Below are 18737 nucleotides of genomic sequence, written 5' to 3'. Positions count from 1 at the left end.
CCTTTTGTAACATTACTTCCTGTCACGTGCATAGAGTTCCGACTGACTTTATTTTTCAGTTTACTATCATTTACAAGACCTTTATTAAAATAAGAAAATTAAGCACAATGCTCAAGTAACGTGAGGCAAAAATGATGATAGTCTATGAATAAAGTATAAAAAAAAAAACTTCCAGAACGTAGGACTTGAACAGGAAAAAGCTGCTACATATATGCCTGGTTTTCATATGATTATTTCATAGTTAGGATGCATAGTTTTGCCTTAGTTACCATCAAGCATTATTGAACTACTGGTGGAAGATGCCCCTCACAGATTAAAGCACTGACAGGAAACAAGTTAAATGATAGTTTTCAAGTTAGACACCAAATGTCACGGTAATAAATTGCAAACAGCTCCAAAAATCTAGTTACCACCTTGTCATGTTTCTCTTCAAGGGACCCACAAGGCCTTGCAAAAGATGAATTGGTAAAAAAAAGCATCTCTTAAAGGCCTTTGTCCTCTCAATGTGTACAAACACACAGGTGGAGGAGCTTCGCCCCTTTCATTCATGACTGGCGATTCCGTTGGATGAAGGCGAGCACGTCGTCTTTGGACAGCTTCTCCGGGTCCGTCCGTGTCTGAGAATTGTGCACAATGACGCCATCCTTCCACTCCCAGAAGAGACGGTTGGCTTGGCAGATGCTAAAAAGGTCGGAAACAAAATGACGAAAGAGTTTGTAAGGTTTTGCCACCACAATCTTGATGATGATTTTATTTCCAATGCATCGCAGTGTTGCATATTCTCTGTCGCTGTCCAAATACTTCTGCAAACACCAAATGTTTAGTGACATGAGGATGGAACATACTGGAACGGGGCAGCGGCGCCGGCTGGTGGGCCATATTGGGATGTGTTGTCTTTGAAGTTATAGTAGTACTCCTTTTTGGTGGTTTTGCTGTAAGCTATCGTCCACGGATCTGAAAGATGATGACAGAAGGATGGCTGAGTACTTGATTGACACTCTATAAGGACACATGACACACACACATACACACGCACACACAGCTGAAACGCACGCTTGATAGTCTTGATGATGTAAAGGCCAGTAGGGAGGAAGTGTCGGTCGTCTCGGCCGGTGTAAGATAGACGCGGGACTCCGCCTGAATTCTTTGTTACTTTCATTTCAAGTCTGATTTAAAAAAAGACATGAGGAAAAAATGAACAAGAAGCCGATGTCAGGGCGTAGACATCCGCCAAGGCTTCAAATGAGTAACACTTATTTTAAGTGCTATGGATTCATCTTACCTGACAAAGATCTTCTCCATTTCGTCCAGTCCGTACACATCCTTCACTCTGTGTGGACACAGACAATAAATACAAAAATAAAAAATAAAGTAGAACCACGAACAGGCTACAATACAGCATGTGTTTTATTTTAAAGGAAAACTACACTTTTTTTTTTGGAATTTTGCCCATCGTCCACAATCCTTATGTTGAACATGACCACATGCCTCTCTCTTTTCTGCACGTTCTAAAGAGAGAAAAACAGCCAAAGTAACAACTATCTTGTGGGAGCTAACAACGCACGTAACTGCACACACCTATTTTGACTTTAAAAAAAAAAAACGGCAACAATGTTCTATTTACATAAGTGACCTGTAAATAAACCAAGCTACAGTGACATTGTTACACCACTACCGAGGTAACAGGCCCACTCCAAAACAATGCGATAGGACACCAATCTGTACTGACTAGGAAACAAGAACAAGCATATGAACAACTACGAATAGACAACCAATTATCCGTAAAGTATTGGCCCACATTCCATGTTTTGTTTATTACAATCGGATCGGAAGCCAAAAAATGTGGATCGGGACATCCCTAGTTCAGGACCCTCATTTGTTCAAAAGTAGTCGTCGTCATGGCTCTCACAAAGTGATTTGTACTGCATGTTAGCATGAATGCACCTGTTATTGCATGGTCACAGAATGTATATAAACCCATAAAACATTGCTGGGGGCTTTTTAGATGGCTATATAGTCTAAATAGGTGTCCCATGACAAGCATTGTTAGCTCCCTTATGCTAACTGTTGTTCTCTCTTTCGGATGCAGAGAAAAGGGAAAGACATGTGCTCACCTTTCACATCAGGACTGGGGATGATAGGCAAAATTCCCCAAAAAGTGCAGTTTTCCCTTTAATGTTATACTTTGTGTAATACTGAGGGTTATCACCTCCTTCCTACATGTTTACCCAGACTTCTTCCATCTTTTACCACAGTCACACCTTCAAAACCCACCTGATGGGGTTCATGTCGGGTCTGCTGGGTTTCGCCACTGCCTTCACAAACTTCTCCGCCATCTGGATCCTACGTGGAAAGGGAGACAATTCCAAACAAGTCAACGCAGTGCATCTTTCATTTTAATTTGGTGGAAATGGGCCCAAATGGTTCTTTGGATGCTTAATAATAACTGATAGAATGGTTGAAAGAGTGTTTGATGGATAATGAGTGAGTACAGACCATGTTCTCTTCAGCGTGGCCCTAATAATCCTACCTAATTATACAAAAAGAATGCATGTCATACCGATGCTTAAAGTCCTCATCTCTGACGTCGGTGCCATTGAGTACGATCGCATCCATCACGTGCACGGCGTCTATCCGGCGCTGCGCTTTGCCCTGTGGACGGGACGCACGATCAAGAGCTCAACAAGAATATTTCAACCTTCTCACATAAAAGTTGTCATTCAACAAAGCACAGCGAGCTACACTCACCTCGCCCTTCAACTCCTGGACAATCTCCACAGTCAGGAGAGTATCTCTGGGGAGCTCCAGCTTGAAATTCTCCAGCTTCTTCCAGCGTAAAGGCATGTTACCATCCCATGTGTAAATCTGAGACTTCTGCGTGAGGAAATGGTGTTACAAAATACATTAAAACTGACTGATGATGATGATCCTGGTGCCCCATTCTTGTCAGAGAATGAAGATCCCAAACCTAATGATGAGCTTCAAATGAGATAAGCATCTAAATATTTCATAGGATTTTTTCATCCATTTGACAGCCCAAGTGTTAACTTATTATGTTTGGGATTTTGAAGGCTGTCACTGGCTGGAGTTTCACCCAAATTAAATGGAAAAATCATTGGCAGAAAATGCCCACCACAAATATCCATGCTGATAGGACAGGATGTAACTTTAAAAACAAACAAAAACCACAGAGGCAAAATAACTCCCTCGTTGTATGTAATGATGTTCACGTGGGGTTTCTGCAGACTCACCCCTAGCGCTAGAAGGAAGAGCTGCTCGCCACCTCCCACAATGCAGCAGTGGCCCATGATATGACACAGCTTATCAAGAGTGCTGGAGTTGAGGGGCGTGATGCTGTTCTTGACTGCATACGCTGAGTGATTCTGAAGCCAAACCAACACAATTTATACTATTAAGATGATAAATGTCACCTTACATCTTACTGACACATTTATAACGCCAAAGACCTTCATCAGCTGGGAGAATTTGAGACCTGGGTCGCAGAAAGCAGGAGTGACCCTGGCCTCGTCGGGCACCTGAGAACAGACACATGATACATTAAAGGGTGGGGCTACAATCAATAAAGCAAAGCCAAAGGGCTCACTCACCCCCCAGAGCAAGAGACATTCCTTGCGCATGTCAGCTTGCTTCAACTCTGTGAGCAACCTGCAGGCGCCGACACACTCCATTTCACACAAAAGAATGTAGCGGCACATGTAGCAGTAGATCGAGGCGAGAAAAGCTACTCACGGGTCCAAAACAAAGGCGTGGATCTTGGCCAAAGCCTTGATCTGGGCTGCACACAGGCTATGGGAACAGTCACCAAATGTGAGTATTTTGTAACATTGACAGTCATCCCTCACTCTATCACGAGTTTTCAAAAATGAATTAATAAATTATCGCTGTTTCGTGGTTGACTATTATTAGTGGCCTATTATTAGTCAAAAAATATGGAAGGACAAGTTATTGGCAGTATTATGGTCACTACGCATCAGTAATGTTACACTGATGACACATGACATTAGGTTAGATTACCTTCACACTGCATGGAGTCATGGCCTTGGCATGTCCAACATGGTCAAGTAAAAAAGGTTATCCTCCCATTCCGTGTGGAAGTGGTATGTTTTTGGCTTCTTATGTTGTCCTTCTTCCCCACTCCATTTGAAACACTTAAATTTAGAATAAGTAAATTAGAGAGGCTAACTTGCTATGCTAGCGGCGGCCGCCTCTCATGTCTTATGTATGTTATTTCATGTCTACTGGGCTCTAATAATGTTAAAAACTGTATTAACAAAGTCATAAACAGGCTTTTGAATCCACTTGAATTCACTTACTGCTGTCGGGCCTGGAACCAATTAACCGCGATAAACGAGGGAGGACTGTACATTTACATTGAAATGAGACAGGGGTCTCTACCTCTCATTGGAGTTGACCATGAAGTGGTAGAAGTCTGTATCCTCCTTGATGATGCTCAGGGGAACCACGTCCATCACATCCATGTCGGTGTTCCTCAGCTGCTTGAGTTTCTGGTTGACTTTGAACATGTACTCCCTGACGGCGTCTGAGCCAGGTTTTAGACATCGGCATACCACATACCTGCCGGCACCGAGGCGTTTCAAAATTATTCCCCGCACTCGGCATAAATCTGTGGCATTTCAAAGGAGTTCTTTGGACTTTCTTTGGCAAAGAGAAACTATCAGCTGCAGCCAGTCATGATCATTAACGACTAGTTACAAGGGTGTGGCTTTGTCAAGTTAAAAGCCATTCGGGAACCTTCAGCACTACGTCCTAAAAGATGCATGAATATAACTGAGCCTGTATGTGCAGTATTATTTTTGACCCGGTGTAAATGAGAGAAAATCCGAAGAATATCAAACTTGTGCAGCCATTTCTTGCTTTTAAAAGATCAATGTTGTATAATTATTCCACCCTAAAAAAAAAAAAACAGTTGATATAAATCATTAAGGCCACCAACTTAATATTTGACATGAAAGGCCATGTATGTGTACACCTCTGACAGTACTCTACTGTACAAGCTGGTAATAAGACAACCACCAGCCACCTCTCCGAGTTGGCAGGCCGACTGGTCACAGGTTTGAAGAGCGAGATCCGGTCAAAGCAGAGGTACAGCAAGTAGACCAAACCCACGCTGAAGGGGGTGAAGAGGTCAAAGGTCTTGCAGACAAAATGTCCACCTGGAAGAGAAAGAGGATACGTTTTAATCCAGTGTAAACTCAAAAGTAATGTTTCAACCGAGCATTTCAGTTCGGCTCACTAAATCTTTCACTTTTCCACTGTGAAAAGTTGGGAGTGAAGGTTACCAGAATAACAAATCTGCAAACTTCCATTGGGGTACAAAAACGGAAGACCTACTATTAGCTTATCTTAATAAACACTTGCATCTGACCTGTCCTGAGTGTGGAGAGAGCTGTGAGGAACTGGCAGAGCAGCAGCTGTTTGCTCAAGATCTCCTGAAGGTTCTCCTGGCCTTCCACGCTGAAACCCTGGTGTCACAGAAAATCATAAAGTCAGCCATCAAACAAGGAAGTGATCGTGTAGAAGAATGCGCACTCACCCCGTCCGCCATGAGGAAGTGTAGCCCTCTTCCCTCAGTGCTGTCCAGCACAAAGTTTCTGAAGGCCGTCACGTTTTCTGGCCGTGTGATGTCACCGTCACCGTGAACGCCTCCTTCACCTGGGGACATGTAGAGGTCAAAGTGACAAGATTTCATGGTAAAGTTACACTTGCATTACGGAGGGGTTTGGTACCATAGTAGGGCTCAAACAGCTCGCTGGGGGCAGCAAAGAAATCCTCCAGTTTGAAGTCACAGGGTCCTCTCAACGTCATGCCGAAGCCTTTGGCGTGCCAGCGTCTCCTCCACAGGATGTACTCAGAAAAGCCGCCGGGCCCTGCGCACACGTCCCCGAAGTACAAAAGCTTGTTCTCGTGATTCTTGATCAGAGCCTCCTACATGGTGAGAGAGTGTGGAAGGTTTGTGTTGTTGCCACACTGATGCGACAAACGTGGAGATATTTCCTTCTGCACACTCACCCCTTCTGAATCCTTTGGGTTGGTGAACATGTGGTCGAAGCAGTGGTCAATGTTGGCCATTTTCATAGCTGCTCTGGATTCAATAAACATTGGATACAACTTGTCAACATCCAACAGTATCTTTTTGAGGTTAAACTTAAACGATTCCTAAAAAACATAACTTGGCTAATAATTGTGATGTTCTACATCAGTGGTTCCCAAACTTTTTACAGTGACGTACCCCTTCAGACATTTATCTGAAGCCATGTACCCCCTACTCCTGCACACTTAAAAAACAAACCTTTTTATCCAAATTAACTTGAAATATTGCACATTTTTAATTCATTTTTATCGTACTTCCAGGTCAAAAGTGTATTTTCAATAGTCACATTTTGATAGTTTCACATGAGCACTGATAAATATACTGTATATATAATAGACAAATCATCCTACATATTTTTATTCCAGTTTGATGTTGCCATGTTTCCGTTTCAATGGCTTGAATTTGTGCTTAATTTTTTTTTGTCCACTCAAGATGGCTAGTGTTTAAATCTGCATATTAATTTAATACCAAATTAAAGGGGAAAGTTTAGCAATCATGATAAAGCCGTATCCAAAGTACAAAAATACATACAACCAACGATAAAGCCTCATTTTCGGGGGAATCCCCACTCACAGTGACAGGTTTTCGCCGCTGCGCCGTGCGGGGGTTGGAACACCAATATAAACAAAATCTTCAAATCATGAAACGTACTGTACAGTATTTGTTCATATAATGCACACAGAGCAATGAACAACTTCATGCTTTTCTGCTCCGATCTCCTTGCGCCATGAGACGTTCAGGCGTTTTTCATTTTTATTCATGTACCCCCTGTGACAATTGGTGTACCCTTGGGGGTACGCGTACCCTACCTTCGGTACCTAGGTTGTACATGGGAGTAAATGAAGAGGGAGAGAGTGAGACTCACCTGTTGAGGAAGATGCCCCCTCGGATTGTTTCATAGGGGTTCGAACGAGTGCGTGCTCTCCTCATCTCCTCACCCTCCAGGTCGTCAAACACTGTCTGTTTAGCAGCAGCGGTACATTTAATGACACTTTCTCATTGGGGATGCATGCTGAAACTTGGTACCATAATGGCACCAGGGCCAACAGACATGGTAGTCACGAGTGATCAACGACGCTATTCGACATTTTGACACACATCGGCATCTTTCTTTTTTTTAATCTGACCTCAGAAACGAGATCAAAAGCGGAACTAATGCGACGCAATGTTCTAAATCTACACAGGTAAATTAGAGCGGTACATCCAAACAGTGCAAACAAATTCCTCCTGTTGGAATACTCGATAGTACAGTGTTCCCTTGCTACATCGCGGTTCACCTTTCACAGACTCGCTGTTTCGCTGATTTTTTTTACTGCTTTTATTTTTTACAGGGTATGAACGTGTATGTTCTGCGTCCTGATTGGCTAAGGGAGAACTCACGTGTTGTGTCTGCGTCATGATTGGCTAAGGGACTATAGACCATTGTCAATAAATCTTCTCCGTGCCTCCCTGTGCAGTATAAAATGCATTCGGCTTGCCGAATTTAGATAAATGTTCGATCGCTAGCCGTGTGACTCTGAAGTGCTGTGTGTTTGCAAGTTTTATCCCCGACAATGCCCACAATGTCGACAAAACGCTCTGCAATGTCAAAGGCACTTGTGGTCACACCCAAAAGGTGAAGGAGGAGGAAGAAGTTGCAGCTGTAGGGCGCCTTTATGAAAGGAGGAAGGAGGAGGAAAAGACGACGACAGGAACAATATGTTTTAACAAGGATAGAAACACGCTACAGTACAGCGGAACTACGGCAGGATGATGATGAGACTATGTCAGAGGAGTGAAATATGCGTGAGTCACTTAATCATTTCTTGTGTCGTAGGTTAATACAAGACAGACAGGTGACAAAATGTTAATGCCTGTCTGAGAAAAAGTGTATAGAGTGTATGGTGGGGGGTTTTACAGTCGCTGATGCAGTATATAATAATTGCAACAAAAAAAAGTGGGCTACTTCGTGGTTTTCACTTACTGTGGGCTATTTGGGAACCTGTCCCCCACGATAAACGAGGGACAACTGTACTTCCCTTCGTGAAACAAGGGTGGCATAGCGTCCAAGCAAATAGGAGTGCAAGAAAATATCCATCTAACTCATTAACCGCTACTGGGAAATAAACTCATCTGTACTGCACGTAGCGCTGAAGCTAACAAGCTCCCAGCATGTACGCTGGTGCAGTAATTCTACATTTGATCGCAAAAAAAACAGATAAGACAGGATGTCATCCGTCATGTTCCTTGTTTCTTTTGACTCAAATGCAAGTCAATTGCATGATGATCTCGTTACATTGTCCCTTTGGGACATCGATAACATCCTACTTGTGTACCTAAAGGATCAAGGGAAATATGTTTTAATTTATGATTTTAATATGTAACACAATATGTTTGAACACCGTGCATAACTGCATAAACTCTAATGGCAAACTACACCCAAGTAAACATCTGGTCATACTACAATACATACACTACTACACATTACTATACATACTACATAGTAGATGAATCGTATTGCATGGAATAAGCAAAATAATTTGAGTTAAAGTAAGTTGTAAGTTGGAGAGTGTATTATTCATAATATTGTCGCCAACATTTCCACTTTTCCTGCAAATGAATATCTGCTCCAAATATCGGTTATTGGCCTGATTGACTGAAATATTGGTATCGGTATCAGCTCTGAAAAAAACCTATCGGTCGATCCTTAGTAGTAACCAGACCATAACACAAAAAAATGTCCCAGGTAATTTCAATCTCAATTCTAGCCAAGGAAATCATGATCCACATTTTTTGCAGAATCATTCAGTCCAAATGTGAACCCACCTTGTACCTTAGAAGAGTGTGCAGGAGGTCTTCAGTGCAAAACTCAATTTCATCCTCAATCTTCATTTTGCTCTGTAAAAGAAGAGGGGAATCCGGTTCAGATGGAGAATAGTAATGATAATACAGTAATACTATGTATTAATGGAAAGTAAGTGTTTACTGGTCCCACTGTCATCCAGTCCCTCAATTCATCTGCATCTGGAATTTCAGTAGTGCATTCTGGGAACCAGTCGACCTTTTCTGTGGCACTGGGCTGGAGACACACATACAGTGGGTAAAAATATATTTCCAGGGCTTTATTTACTTAATTGCAGAGAGTACCAGATGTTTATTTAAGGTACATCATTTATTAGAGAGGAGGTATTCTAATGATAAATCATAAGTCAACAAAAAGGTCACTGCATTGGTGGTACATACCTCAGGTTCATCTCGCCAGTCCACATTGAGCTCCCCCTGAAAACCCTGCAGCATGAGGCCGAGACCTCGTCGTCCTCTCTGGGTTGACGCCTCCACTATCTCTTTGCGACCCTGACCAAACTTCCCAAGACCCTCGCCCACACGGAAGCCCATCTTGGCCTGCATGGGTTAAGCCATTTACCAAGTTATGTCATTTCTATAGATGCCAAGAATCATAGTACACAGTACACCCTTTCTTTGGTCAAATTTAAGCCACTTTGCACACACATTTTTAAGCTTGCTTAGTATGCTACAACAATTATTTTATATAATTATATATAGTTTTTAGTTATTTATTAAAACACATTGAAATGTGTATCATGCAACATGTTGTTCGACAAAAGTAAAAAAAAATACAGGAAAGCATGCAATTATTATGTCAAAATGTGTCATCTGGTTGATGGTAGACCTCATTTTTCAATTGAAAGTTTGACACTAAAGCTGAAATTATATCTTGTACAACACATTTTATCCTTTGCATCTTGTGTTAGCGTGACATTTTCAACGTTACCATCATGTTCTTTGACGCACTGTTGTACATGGAGAATGTGGTACTCTGCGCGGGGGAGTCTGGGTCCTGGGTTTCGACAGATACGGAAGGCGTGGAGAATCCGGCTCGGGGTTCCTCCTTGTCGCTAAGAGTGTCATTTTGGCTGGACTCTGGAAAGGATCAAAAATGAATCAATGTGCCAAAAATCAACAGTTTGAACTGTTTTCTTGATAAGTGAAATACCAAGGAAAGGCGGTCTCCCTTGTCTGGACAATCTTAACTCTTCATCAGAGCTGCTGTCATCACAATGCCTCTTAGTAGCCTGTAAAGGAGCTGTGTCGGTTCTTCTCTTCATGTCTGCAGCAGAACACACAGCATAAAAAAACACACGTCAAACAGTTTTACAGCATAACCAAGTAAGTAACTTTTCCTACTGTGCTAAAAACAACCCAAAACGCAAATGCATTCAGAACCTTTACATTACTGAAGCTTTTTGGACTTTGCATGTGGCACTGAGAAACTCATATTTTTTTAGCTAAATGATTACCCCGCTATGTTCAAATAATGAATCATAACACTTCTGATTTCTCAGTGAATTGAATCAATCCCAATTGGACTATTCAGGTTGTCTTCTTAGATGACGTTTCGCCTCTCATTCGAGCAGGCTTCATCATTCACAGGCTGTACTTTGGGGCGCTTTAACATGCTTTGATTTAGTAAAGAATATACAGACACTTAAGTCACATAACACCAACTCCCTTAATGTAGCACTGCATACTATGTTGTTGTAACTACTATGTGACTTTAACGAATATATGTCGTAATGGGGAACAAACAACAGTAACATGAGCGTACTCTACGTGTGGTAAATATAATTATATTTGGAAATAAACAGAATCAGCCCTTTAGATGCGATGGTTCGGGTTGTTGTTTCTCTTTCCAACGAAACGAAACTGCGTAGCTTTAGCTGTGAGCCACCTAGCATAGCCATTTAGTCCTGATCTACCGGCTCAGGCGTCAACTTCACTCCTCAGCGATAGTCGGTAAACTCCAAGATTCCGGAGTCCGAATGCAACTTTTGTTGATAATTCCAGTTCTATTGGCCTAAGTTTCACATTGAAATTTCAGGTCGTTTTTTTCACCCTCCTATGGGTCCTTGTACTATTGAGGGCGCGTGTGTTTTGTGCAGGACGCTGAATTATGACGTCACGAATGACAACCGACAAACTTGCCTGCATTTTAAAAACAAAAGAAAATATTTCACACGTTTAAGTACACGACAGAAACATTTATCCCGTTTATGATGGAATTTAAGTGTATATATGTCAGAAATCACTATCAAAATTGGTATTTTAATGTATTTTGTTTATGTCTTGCACCGCATTTCTTTTGAATTTTTTTAAATGTTTTTTTTTATTTCGCTCTTTTTTTTCTATATCACATTTTGTTGCATCCTACAAGTTGACATTTTCCACATTCAGACCCGTCATTAATAGTAGAGAATGCAACTGTTCTTTCACTACTTTATAATATCAACAAGTGTTGTGGTAGCACCAATATGGAGGGAAAGGGTCAGTGCATTAAAGCTTTTGACATTACAATAAAGGGACTTTTATTTTCTTCATGGCTCAAGAATAACATGGCTTGAACACATTTGCTTCAGTTTTTAATTGCACTCTTGTCTTGTCTTTGTAATTAAGCGATTAGATGTTGCATGTGTTCTGGATTGGATTAATCCTTCCTTGGTACACAAGTTCAGCAATCCTGAGCTGTCTGTCAACACATTACACGAGTTTTCACTGGTGCAGCTATACAGAACATGTGAAAATGTTTGATATGACAATGGAAAACACTGAGAAGCATGTAATAAAATGTACAAGCTACTGCATTTCTATGTCAGTATGTTCCTCTGTGGCAGCACAGCCCTTTCTTGCATTTTTACAACACACTGCAATTCTCCTTTTCAACCCCTGGCCTCCAATGTAGTGATCCCAAGTGTCAAGGTGCCAAACCAGGTCTGTGTAGACGTCATCACTTTGCTTTCTTTGTTCATCCCCCTTAATTGGTGGCTCCTGTGGACCATCTCCTACAGGTGCATTAATCCAGCACATCTCCAGAGGCTCACCTAATCCTCCGCTGACACCAATGCACACACACGAACAGTTGATCAGTAAAATGCATGTGACCGGCTTACATAATGGTGGCAAGGGTTTATGTATATATATAGGGACCAGCTTCATCACATGGGCAGGTGTATCTGCGAAAAGGGAGTGAGGAGAGTGTGTCTTGTGGACACAGGAGACCTCGAAAAACTGGAGAACCACCAAGGGAGCGGCACCAGAGGCTCTTGGTGTTGCCAGGCAGAGTCCTGAGGGCTGGTGTGCAGGCAAGAAGAAGACAAAGATGTTTTTCCGCATCCCTCGATTGACCCCTGGATACATTAGATACCTCCAGGTGCGTAACACTGATTCATGGTTGGTCTTGCAGCAGAAGTGAGCTACATTGAACAAAGGAAAAGGAAAAATCAAGATGAATGGCTCATTCTGCCTTGGCTAGTGTAACGCTTCACATAGCTGACCTCTGTGCACACAATACTGTATTTGGAAATTAGCCCCAAATTATTCATGCATGACACGAGAAGAATATATATGACATTGTTAATTGACATACAAGTGCCAGATTAACCAAATTAAATACAACTTAAATACAATAGCATACTGTATAACTTACTGTAACTGCCCACCCTTTGCCTGACTAATGGAGAGGGAATAAAAATATGTTGATAGTGCAATTCTGTCACCCTAGCAGTATTTTAAAAATATTTCCCAAATATAACTATATGACTGTGAAATGTTGTATGCCTTTGTCAAGCGTCTTTTAAGTATTTTAACTGCTGTAATTGTTTGTGTAATCGTTGTTTTTGTAGAGGCCCTTCTAGATTACAAGTATTGCAAATTAGCCATGGCTTTAAGTGTTATAGTATATGAAATGTGAAATGTATATACTGTACTGTACTTGTTCCTATCAAATAAATGAGTAGTGTATAAGTGTTATCAGGTACTGTCAAAAATTCAATTGCTCATATTGTATTTAATACCCAGACCCTTTCCTATGTAATAAGTTCCATTTCCTGTTCTATGGCCATCATCGCATTTTGCTGTAGCATCACAAAACAGCCAAAAAAAAGGCAAAACAAACTTTTATAGATCATTGAATCTAACAAGATCTAACAAGATTTAAGATTTTGACTTCTGAGGTGTATTTTTTTTTCCAGAAATGTACGATTTCTGAGGTGTACAAATTCAGAGGTTCCACTGTACAGCATCATAATTAATAATATAATTTAATATATTGACTGAACCTATATTTGACTTTAGGGTGCATCTTGGATTGGCTCAGAATTCCGAATTCTTCATAAAGCTGCCCAGGACTGAAATGTGCAAACACAATGGCTCATTTGAAAGAAATAAAAACAAATGGAGATTCTAGTGAGGATCTTCCCATATGGGAAGACCATCGCTGGGATAAGAGCGTTTATTGACCACAACCACGTCTTCAAGGACACCACAGTGGCCAGAACCAGGAGGAGAGTGGCTTTGTCACCATCTTCATCGATAGTGCTGATGGAAGCTAGAGGTGGCTGTTGTAGTGATTACAAGTGGTCTGGTGGTGACCCGTGCTCTCCCTTTCAGACTCAGGCGGCACAGACGGTGCTGCAGAGCCGGGACGGCCCCGTGATGCCTCGCCTGGCTTTCCTGCTGGGATTCATGGGGGTCGGCGTGTCCGGATACAGCTCCCGCCAACTGATGCTGCACTACAAGCCGGCCAGTCGCCTCTTCAGATAAAATGGACGACCTGGGACACACGCAGTTGACGGCAGTAATGTCACCGTGTTTTGTTGTTTTAGCTAAGTTCGATTTTTGAGTCAATATTGTCACCTTTAGGCCAGTATGGCGTTGTGTTTTGTTGGTACTTTTTCTTACTGTCTGGTGTGCTTTTCTAAACTTCCAATTTCTCCTTGACTGGCAGTGTACTAAAGCACACAGACAATGGATTGCCTAAGCCATTTATTCTCAAACTGTGGTACGGGTACCACTGGTGGTACGCAGGCTCCATTTAGTGGTAAACGGGAACATCAGATTTTTTAAAAAGGGAAAATATATACAAAAAATAAGTATGAAATAATAGTACAAATGCAATGTTTGTAAACCAAAATTGCACCTGCAAGTACAAGCACGTGTTCAAACCCCACTTGAGCCTACCGCTGAAATTAGCCTCCTGTATTAGTTATACAGTAATTGTTTACTTAATTTTTTTTAATCTACAGCGGCATCTGCTGGAGCCGTTGTGGCACTACATCCATTTTCCCCCAAAGCAGAATTGCACTTGTTTAGTCTTGCAGCAGCTGCTACTTTGCACTTTATTTGCACAAGGAACCTGCACATGACGTTGTACATATCACTTTGAAGCTGAATGAGATTAGTAGAACGTGACAGGAGATGCTTCCAGTTTGTACTGTGAGCTGGACTGGGCGACATTCAGCTGAAACACACTGGATCTCGCCCAGTTGCAAACCAGTGTCACACCAGACAAACGTAGTCAAATGAGTAGGAGTTGTTTGTCCTGTGTTGTGTCCTATTGGAGGCTTTGTACAACTTCGACAGCATATGAATGTATCAGAGACAAAGAATGTAAATTAGCAGTAAATATGGCATCCTGGCTCTATCAAAAAAACACAGTATGAGTGCGCAAGCGAGAGATTAGCAAGAAAGGAGGTCAGTGCGAGCCAAGTGATACCATCGTCCCTTACAGATCCTCTTAGGAAAATTTTTTTTTAGAGCAGATTACATGTGTTAAGGGTCACTGACCCTGAAATGGAGACAGGCGCTGCTTGTGACGCAGCAAAAAGTCAATGTTGTGATTGTGCTTATTTAGCTGCTGTGGCTATCTAACCACTGATTTTGTTCTTTGAAGAAATTTGGTGCAAAAACTAATGCACTGGCTACAGGCAATTACCTGGAAATTTGGTGTAAATCAAGCAAACTCTATTAAAATGAAAAAACAGGCGTAAGAATGAACATTTTACTGTGATAAGCAGGCCATTTAAAATTACACTGAACAAAAAAATTGCTAAATTTAAACTGTAAACTCACGTGAATCCTCATACATTACTTGAAAAACTTTTAATGCTTTTAAATCAAAGAGTTTTATGAACATAATATGCCCTGGTGTTAAAATGATAAAATATTGTTGACAGGAACAGGAAAGTCGGCACAAATCAAGGAAATTTCTCCAAAAATAAAACATAACAAAAGGAACTTCTTGTAACAAGAGCTGAATCTTTCAACTAGTCTGCTGTGCGTTTGTGTTGCTGAGATTTGAATACAGCTGAGACAAAAATGTTCCCTTGGTATTACTGGTATGATTGTACCGTACCGTTATGATAAGGTGTGTGTCCTGTTTGAACACACTGTATGCTTTAAGACAGATAAGAAATGTAAGATATTTGATTCTTTATTCCGTATGGGGAAGCATATTTACCAAAAAAAAAAGGATACAAATGTTGTGTCTGTTCAGTAACAACAACCTAAGATTTGCACATTTGCACAATTCCGCCTAACAAAAAGGGAGGTACACGTAAAAAGGTTTGCGAAATGCAGCAAAAATGGTGGTATTGAACTGTACATTCACCACAAGCAAACACAGCTGTACTTGATGTATTTAAATGAATGAATAAATAAAATTATGAAGTCGCCCACTGTGACCTCGCTGTTGTTTTTTCCCTCTTCTTGTTGCGCCAAACTCTACAAAAGTCGCCCATGTCACATGCTAGGAACTAGCGAAGCAGCCTTTAATTAATCATTGTTACCAGGAGGAAGTCACAAACATGAACACAACATGCATCACAACATCACATGACTTTTGGAACGCACTCATTTAGTCATGAGTGTTAGTATAAGTGATTTTAGGAGCAAGTAGGCTTAACCGCTGCGAAAAGTAGGGAACTACTGTATATTTTGTTCAGGGACAACACTAGAGAGAGGAAACTTGGATATAGGCTACTTTAGAGTAGACTGTGTGCAGCTTGCATAGCCGTATAGATTTATTATCCACTGGAAATGACTCAAGCCACAGCCATTATTGTCTAAATAGCGCCAAGCATGGTGGTGGTAGCATCACGGTCTGGCATGAGTGCTAGCTACAATGGGGAGCTGCAGTTGGGTTGCATTGTGGAGGGCTTTTTTACCGCTTGCACAGCTTGCGGAGTTGGAGCTCCCTCCCACTCGCCTGCACGGCGGCTTCTTCACCATTGTTGATGCCTTGTATTTAATTACCGAATAAATTTATGATGCAAGAAAAACTTGTGCATCCTTACTGGCTAAATATAGCGACAATGTAGCTAAATTGTCAACACAAGAGTTCTTCCGTGTATGAAGTGTGTTATGAAACAAAACCGGTTATCGTGGGTGTCTGAAAGTGATGCAAATGCAATGAGTGTGAATAGAACCGCTCAGCGATTAAGGGTGCAGACAAATCCGAACATCTACGTGGGTTGATCTGACAAATCTTTAAGCAAAGTTGATCAAATGTAGAATTACTACAGCTTCTGCTTGGACATAAACAAGTAGCAAGCAGCTGTTTAACTCTGATGGAAAAAAGAGCCACAAGTCACTCGCTGATCCTGACGCTGGGAACAACAAGGTAGGTTGAATTGCAAGGTGTGCATAAAGCACTTAATGTTCGCTTTCAATAATGCCCCGGGCACTGTCACTTCCGTATTACTGTATTATGATAGTTCACAGTCTGATTGGCTTCTGGCTGCCCTGCTCTCATGATACAGCTTTTCTCCAAACGAGAAATCTCGCCATGTGTTAATCTCGCGAGAACGCCGCTAGTTGCAAGGTATACCTTTACTACTCTGGAGTATGTCCAAGTTTCATTTCTCTAGTATCGCCCCTTGAAAGATCACCATCACAATCACAATGCCTGTCGGGTGTACGGCTCGGCACTGACCCAGTTATGAATCTAAGCTGCTTGGGAACACATCCAAATCCTTCCAAGTCTTTCAGGCCGGGGGGGAAGTGATTTTGTGCCAGTCTGGGAGTTTAACATGAGATGAACTGTACTCAAAGAAAATGAAAATAAACTTGGCGACCCTAACAACTGTTGCCCCGTGACTGCGTTTGCAGAACACCTTTTTATATTTATCAGGTTCCCAGCCTCCAGGAGGAAGACGACTCAGGGTCTCGCACACTCACAGGGGTCCATTGTGCCACTGTTTCAGCTCTTGTTACCGTCACTTGCGGGCCCGACAACAAAGGGCCGAATGTCTGCACGAAGCAAAGACCGGTGAGAAGGAGCGAGGACATGTCCGCAAGGTCTCCAAAAGAGGAGGGGCCAATAGTAACCTGATGAATGGCATAAACGTGAAATGAAAATGATACAGCAGCCGCAGGCATCTCTGCATAACGTACAGTATGTATTTTTTGTCATGTGAAAACATGGTAGTGGGTTTTATGTTAGAATCACCAATGAACTGTCGAGCAGCTAAGAAATATATCTTTTTTATTTCAATTAAAAACAGATTAGTTTTTTCTCTTTTTGCTTTATTTGGGTGAATACTGCTGCATCAGTAAAATAAATTCTGTCCTTTCTTGCGTGTGCTCATCTGTCTTTAGTGACTCTGCAAATTCTCCTCCCTTTTTAAACGGTTCCTCCTAAAAGAGGAAGAGCTCAGCTTGTCCTGAGCTCATTAAAATAGCTCTCGTGTGCAGGAGATCATGACTTATTTTTGGTGTCTTCAGGGCTAAACACAAAGCAGTTGGACACGCACAGGCTGCTGTACTCATGATTTATATATTTTTATTGTTGCTTGGTGGAGTTTGACGCCGCTGCACTAATCACAATAACACATGGTGTTAAATTAACACATTAAAAACATTTAAATTAATGCATACAGCTTTGAGACTAAAATCAGACGTGACTTTAAGTCCATTTCTTTCAGTACATTACAGCAGGGGCTCTCTGAGGACCATTTTCAAGAGTTCGTCTTGGAACATAATTAAGCCGTTAATCTGTCTTGTCACGTTTTGATGCTGTCCTTTTGGGATGCTGGTGGTGGGGGTGGGAGTTCCCCTGCATAATCATGTGATTCATTAATCTTATCAGATGAGTCATGGCTCATCTGAGCAGACTTTCGCTATGCCCGGCCAGCAATAGAGGTGCATCTATAAGTTCACATGATGTAAGTTTGCTTGAAAATGAATTTCAATATGAAAAATGTGGCTTTTGGGTTGTGTGTCGGTGTATTGTAGTCTAAACACCATTAGAGCTGCAGTTTAAACCACACACAGCACTAAGTGCCTGCTGTGAGTGCCCAACAAGACATGATAGGGACAAAAATAAACCACTGAGTTGTCATCAATAATTACATTGCACTTATTTCAGCTACACTGTCCCATTAAAGGACACTGCTAACTCAAAAAAAAAATGCGAGGGAACCCCCAAGGTACAATTCTTACTTTAAATGTTATAAGATCCTGGCATTCAGGACTATGATGGACGCCAACAGTTGCTGGTTGGCTGATTAGCAACACACATCAGGGCTCCCAGGCTGTGAAGAACAACCAAAGAAAAAGACGCACTGGGTTTCCACCCCCCTCAAAAATACCTCAAATGGACAGTTTGACCTTCAGGGTCAAATGTCAGTGACCTGTATGTGACACACTCCTTTAGAGACGATCCTGTCGAGTCACCTGGCACTAATCAGGGGCAATGATGACAAATGATTTCAATAAATGCACTTAAATCTATGATTTTACCCTTATAAATACATTTTATTGTCAAACATCA

The 18737-nt window shown here is 41.6% G+C and overlaps 2 protein-coding genes across 2 annotated transcripts; one reads left to right on the top strand and one right to left on the bottom strand.

Moving 5' to 3' along the window:
* Positions 1-31: 31 nt before the first annotated feature.
* On the bottom strand, positions 32-11065 carry cmtr1 (cap methyltransferase 1). The gene is made up of 24 exons (XM_054762329.1): positions 10891-11065; positions 10128-10241; positions 9906-10054; positions 9356-9514; positions 9099-9191; positions 8939-9010; positions 6999-7093; positions 6052-6124; positions 5769-5967; positions 5576-5694; positions 5408-5504; positions 5063-5195; positions 4417-4596; positions 3751-3807; positions 3609-3666; positions 3468-3536; positions 3252-3383; positions 2749-2874; positions 2561-2652; positions 2275-2343; positions 1283-1330; positions 1054-1166; positions 846-954; positions 32-681 (listed from the first exon to the last, which is right to left on the bottom strand). The coding sequence occupies exons 2-24, from the start codon at positions 10237-10239 to the stop codon at positions 546-548; spliced, it is 2490 nt and encodes an 829-aa protein (XP_054618304.1). The 5' UTR covers positions 10240-10241; positions 10891-11065; the 3' UTR covers positions 32-545.
* Positions 11066-12116: 1051 nt separating this feature from the next.
* Positions 12117-15642, top strand: zgc:193593 (uncharacterized protein LOC564090 homolog). The gene is made up of 2 exons (XM_054761898.1): positions 12117-12338; positions 13577-15642. The coding sequence occupies exons 1-2, from the start codon at positions 12288-12290 to the stop codon at positions 13727-13729; spliced, it is 204 nt and encodes a 67-aa protein (XP_054617873.1). The 5' UTR covers positions 12117-12287; the 3' UTR covers positions 13730-15642.
* The last annotated feature ends 3095 nt before the right edge of the window (positions 15643-18737 follow it).

This window comes from Dunckerocampus dactyliophorus, chromosome 19 (genome assembly GCF_027744805.1).
Source record: "Dunckerocampus dactyliophorus isolate RoL2022-P2 chromosome 19, RoL_Ddac_1.1, whole genome shotgun sequence".
Taxonomy (NCBI): Eukaryota; Metazoa; Chordata; class Actinopteri; order Syngnathiformes; family Syngnathidae; genus Dunckerocampus; species Dunckerocampus dactyliophorus.
Note: the sequence above shows the minus strand (reverse complement) of the source record. Positions and strands in the feature narration are given on the sequence as shown.

What these genes read in the sequence shown, in the direction of transcription:
- zgc:193593 (XM_054761898.1), top strand. Translation starts at nt 12,288, where the DNA reads ATGTTTTTCCGCATCCCTCGATTGACCCCTGGATACATTAGATACCTC. An exon ending in GATACATTAGATACCTCCAG is followed by an intron (nt 12,339 to 13,576) that starts GTGCGTAACACT and finishes TCTCCCTTTCAG; the next exon opens with ACTCAGGCGGCACAGACGGT.
- cmtr1 (XM_054762329.1), bottom strand. Translation starts at nt 10,239, where the DNA reads ATGAAGAGAAGAACCGACACAGCTCCTTTACAGGCTACTAAGAGGCAT. An exon ending in ATGGTCAACTCCAATGAGAG is followed by an intron (nt 3,808 to 4,416) that starts GTAGAGACCCCT and finishes CTGTTCCCATAG; the next exon opens with CCTGTGTGCAGCCCAGATCA. An exon ending in TCCAGGAGTTGAAGGGCGAG is followed by an intron (nt 2,653 to 2,748) that starts GTGAGTGTAGCT and finishes TCCCGTCCACAG; the next exon opens with GGCAAAGCGCAGCGCCGGAT.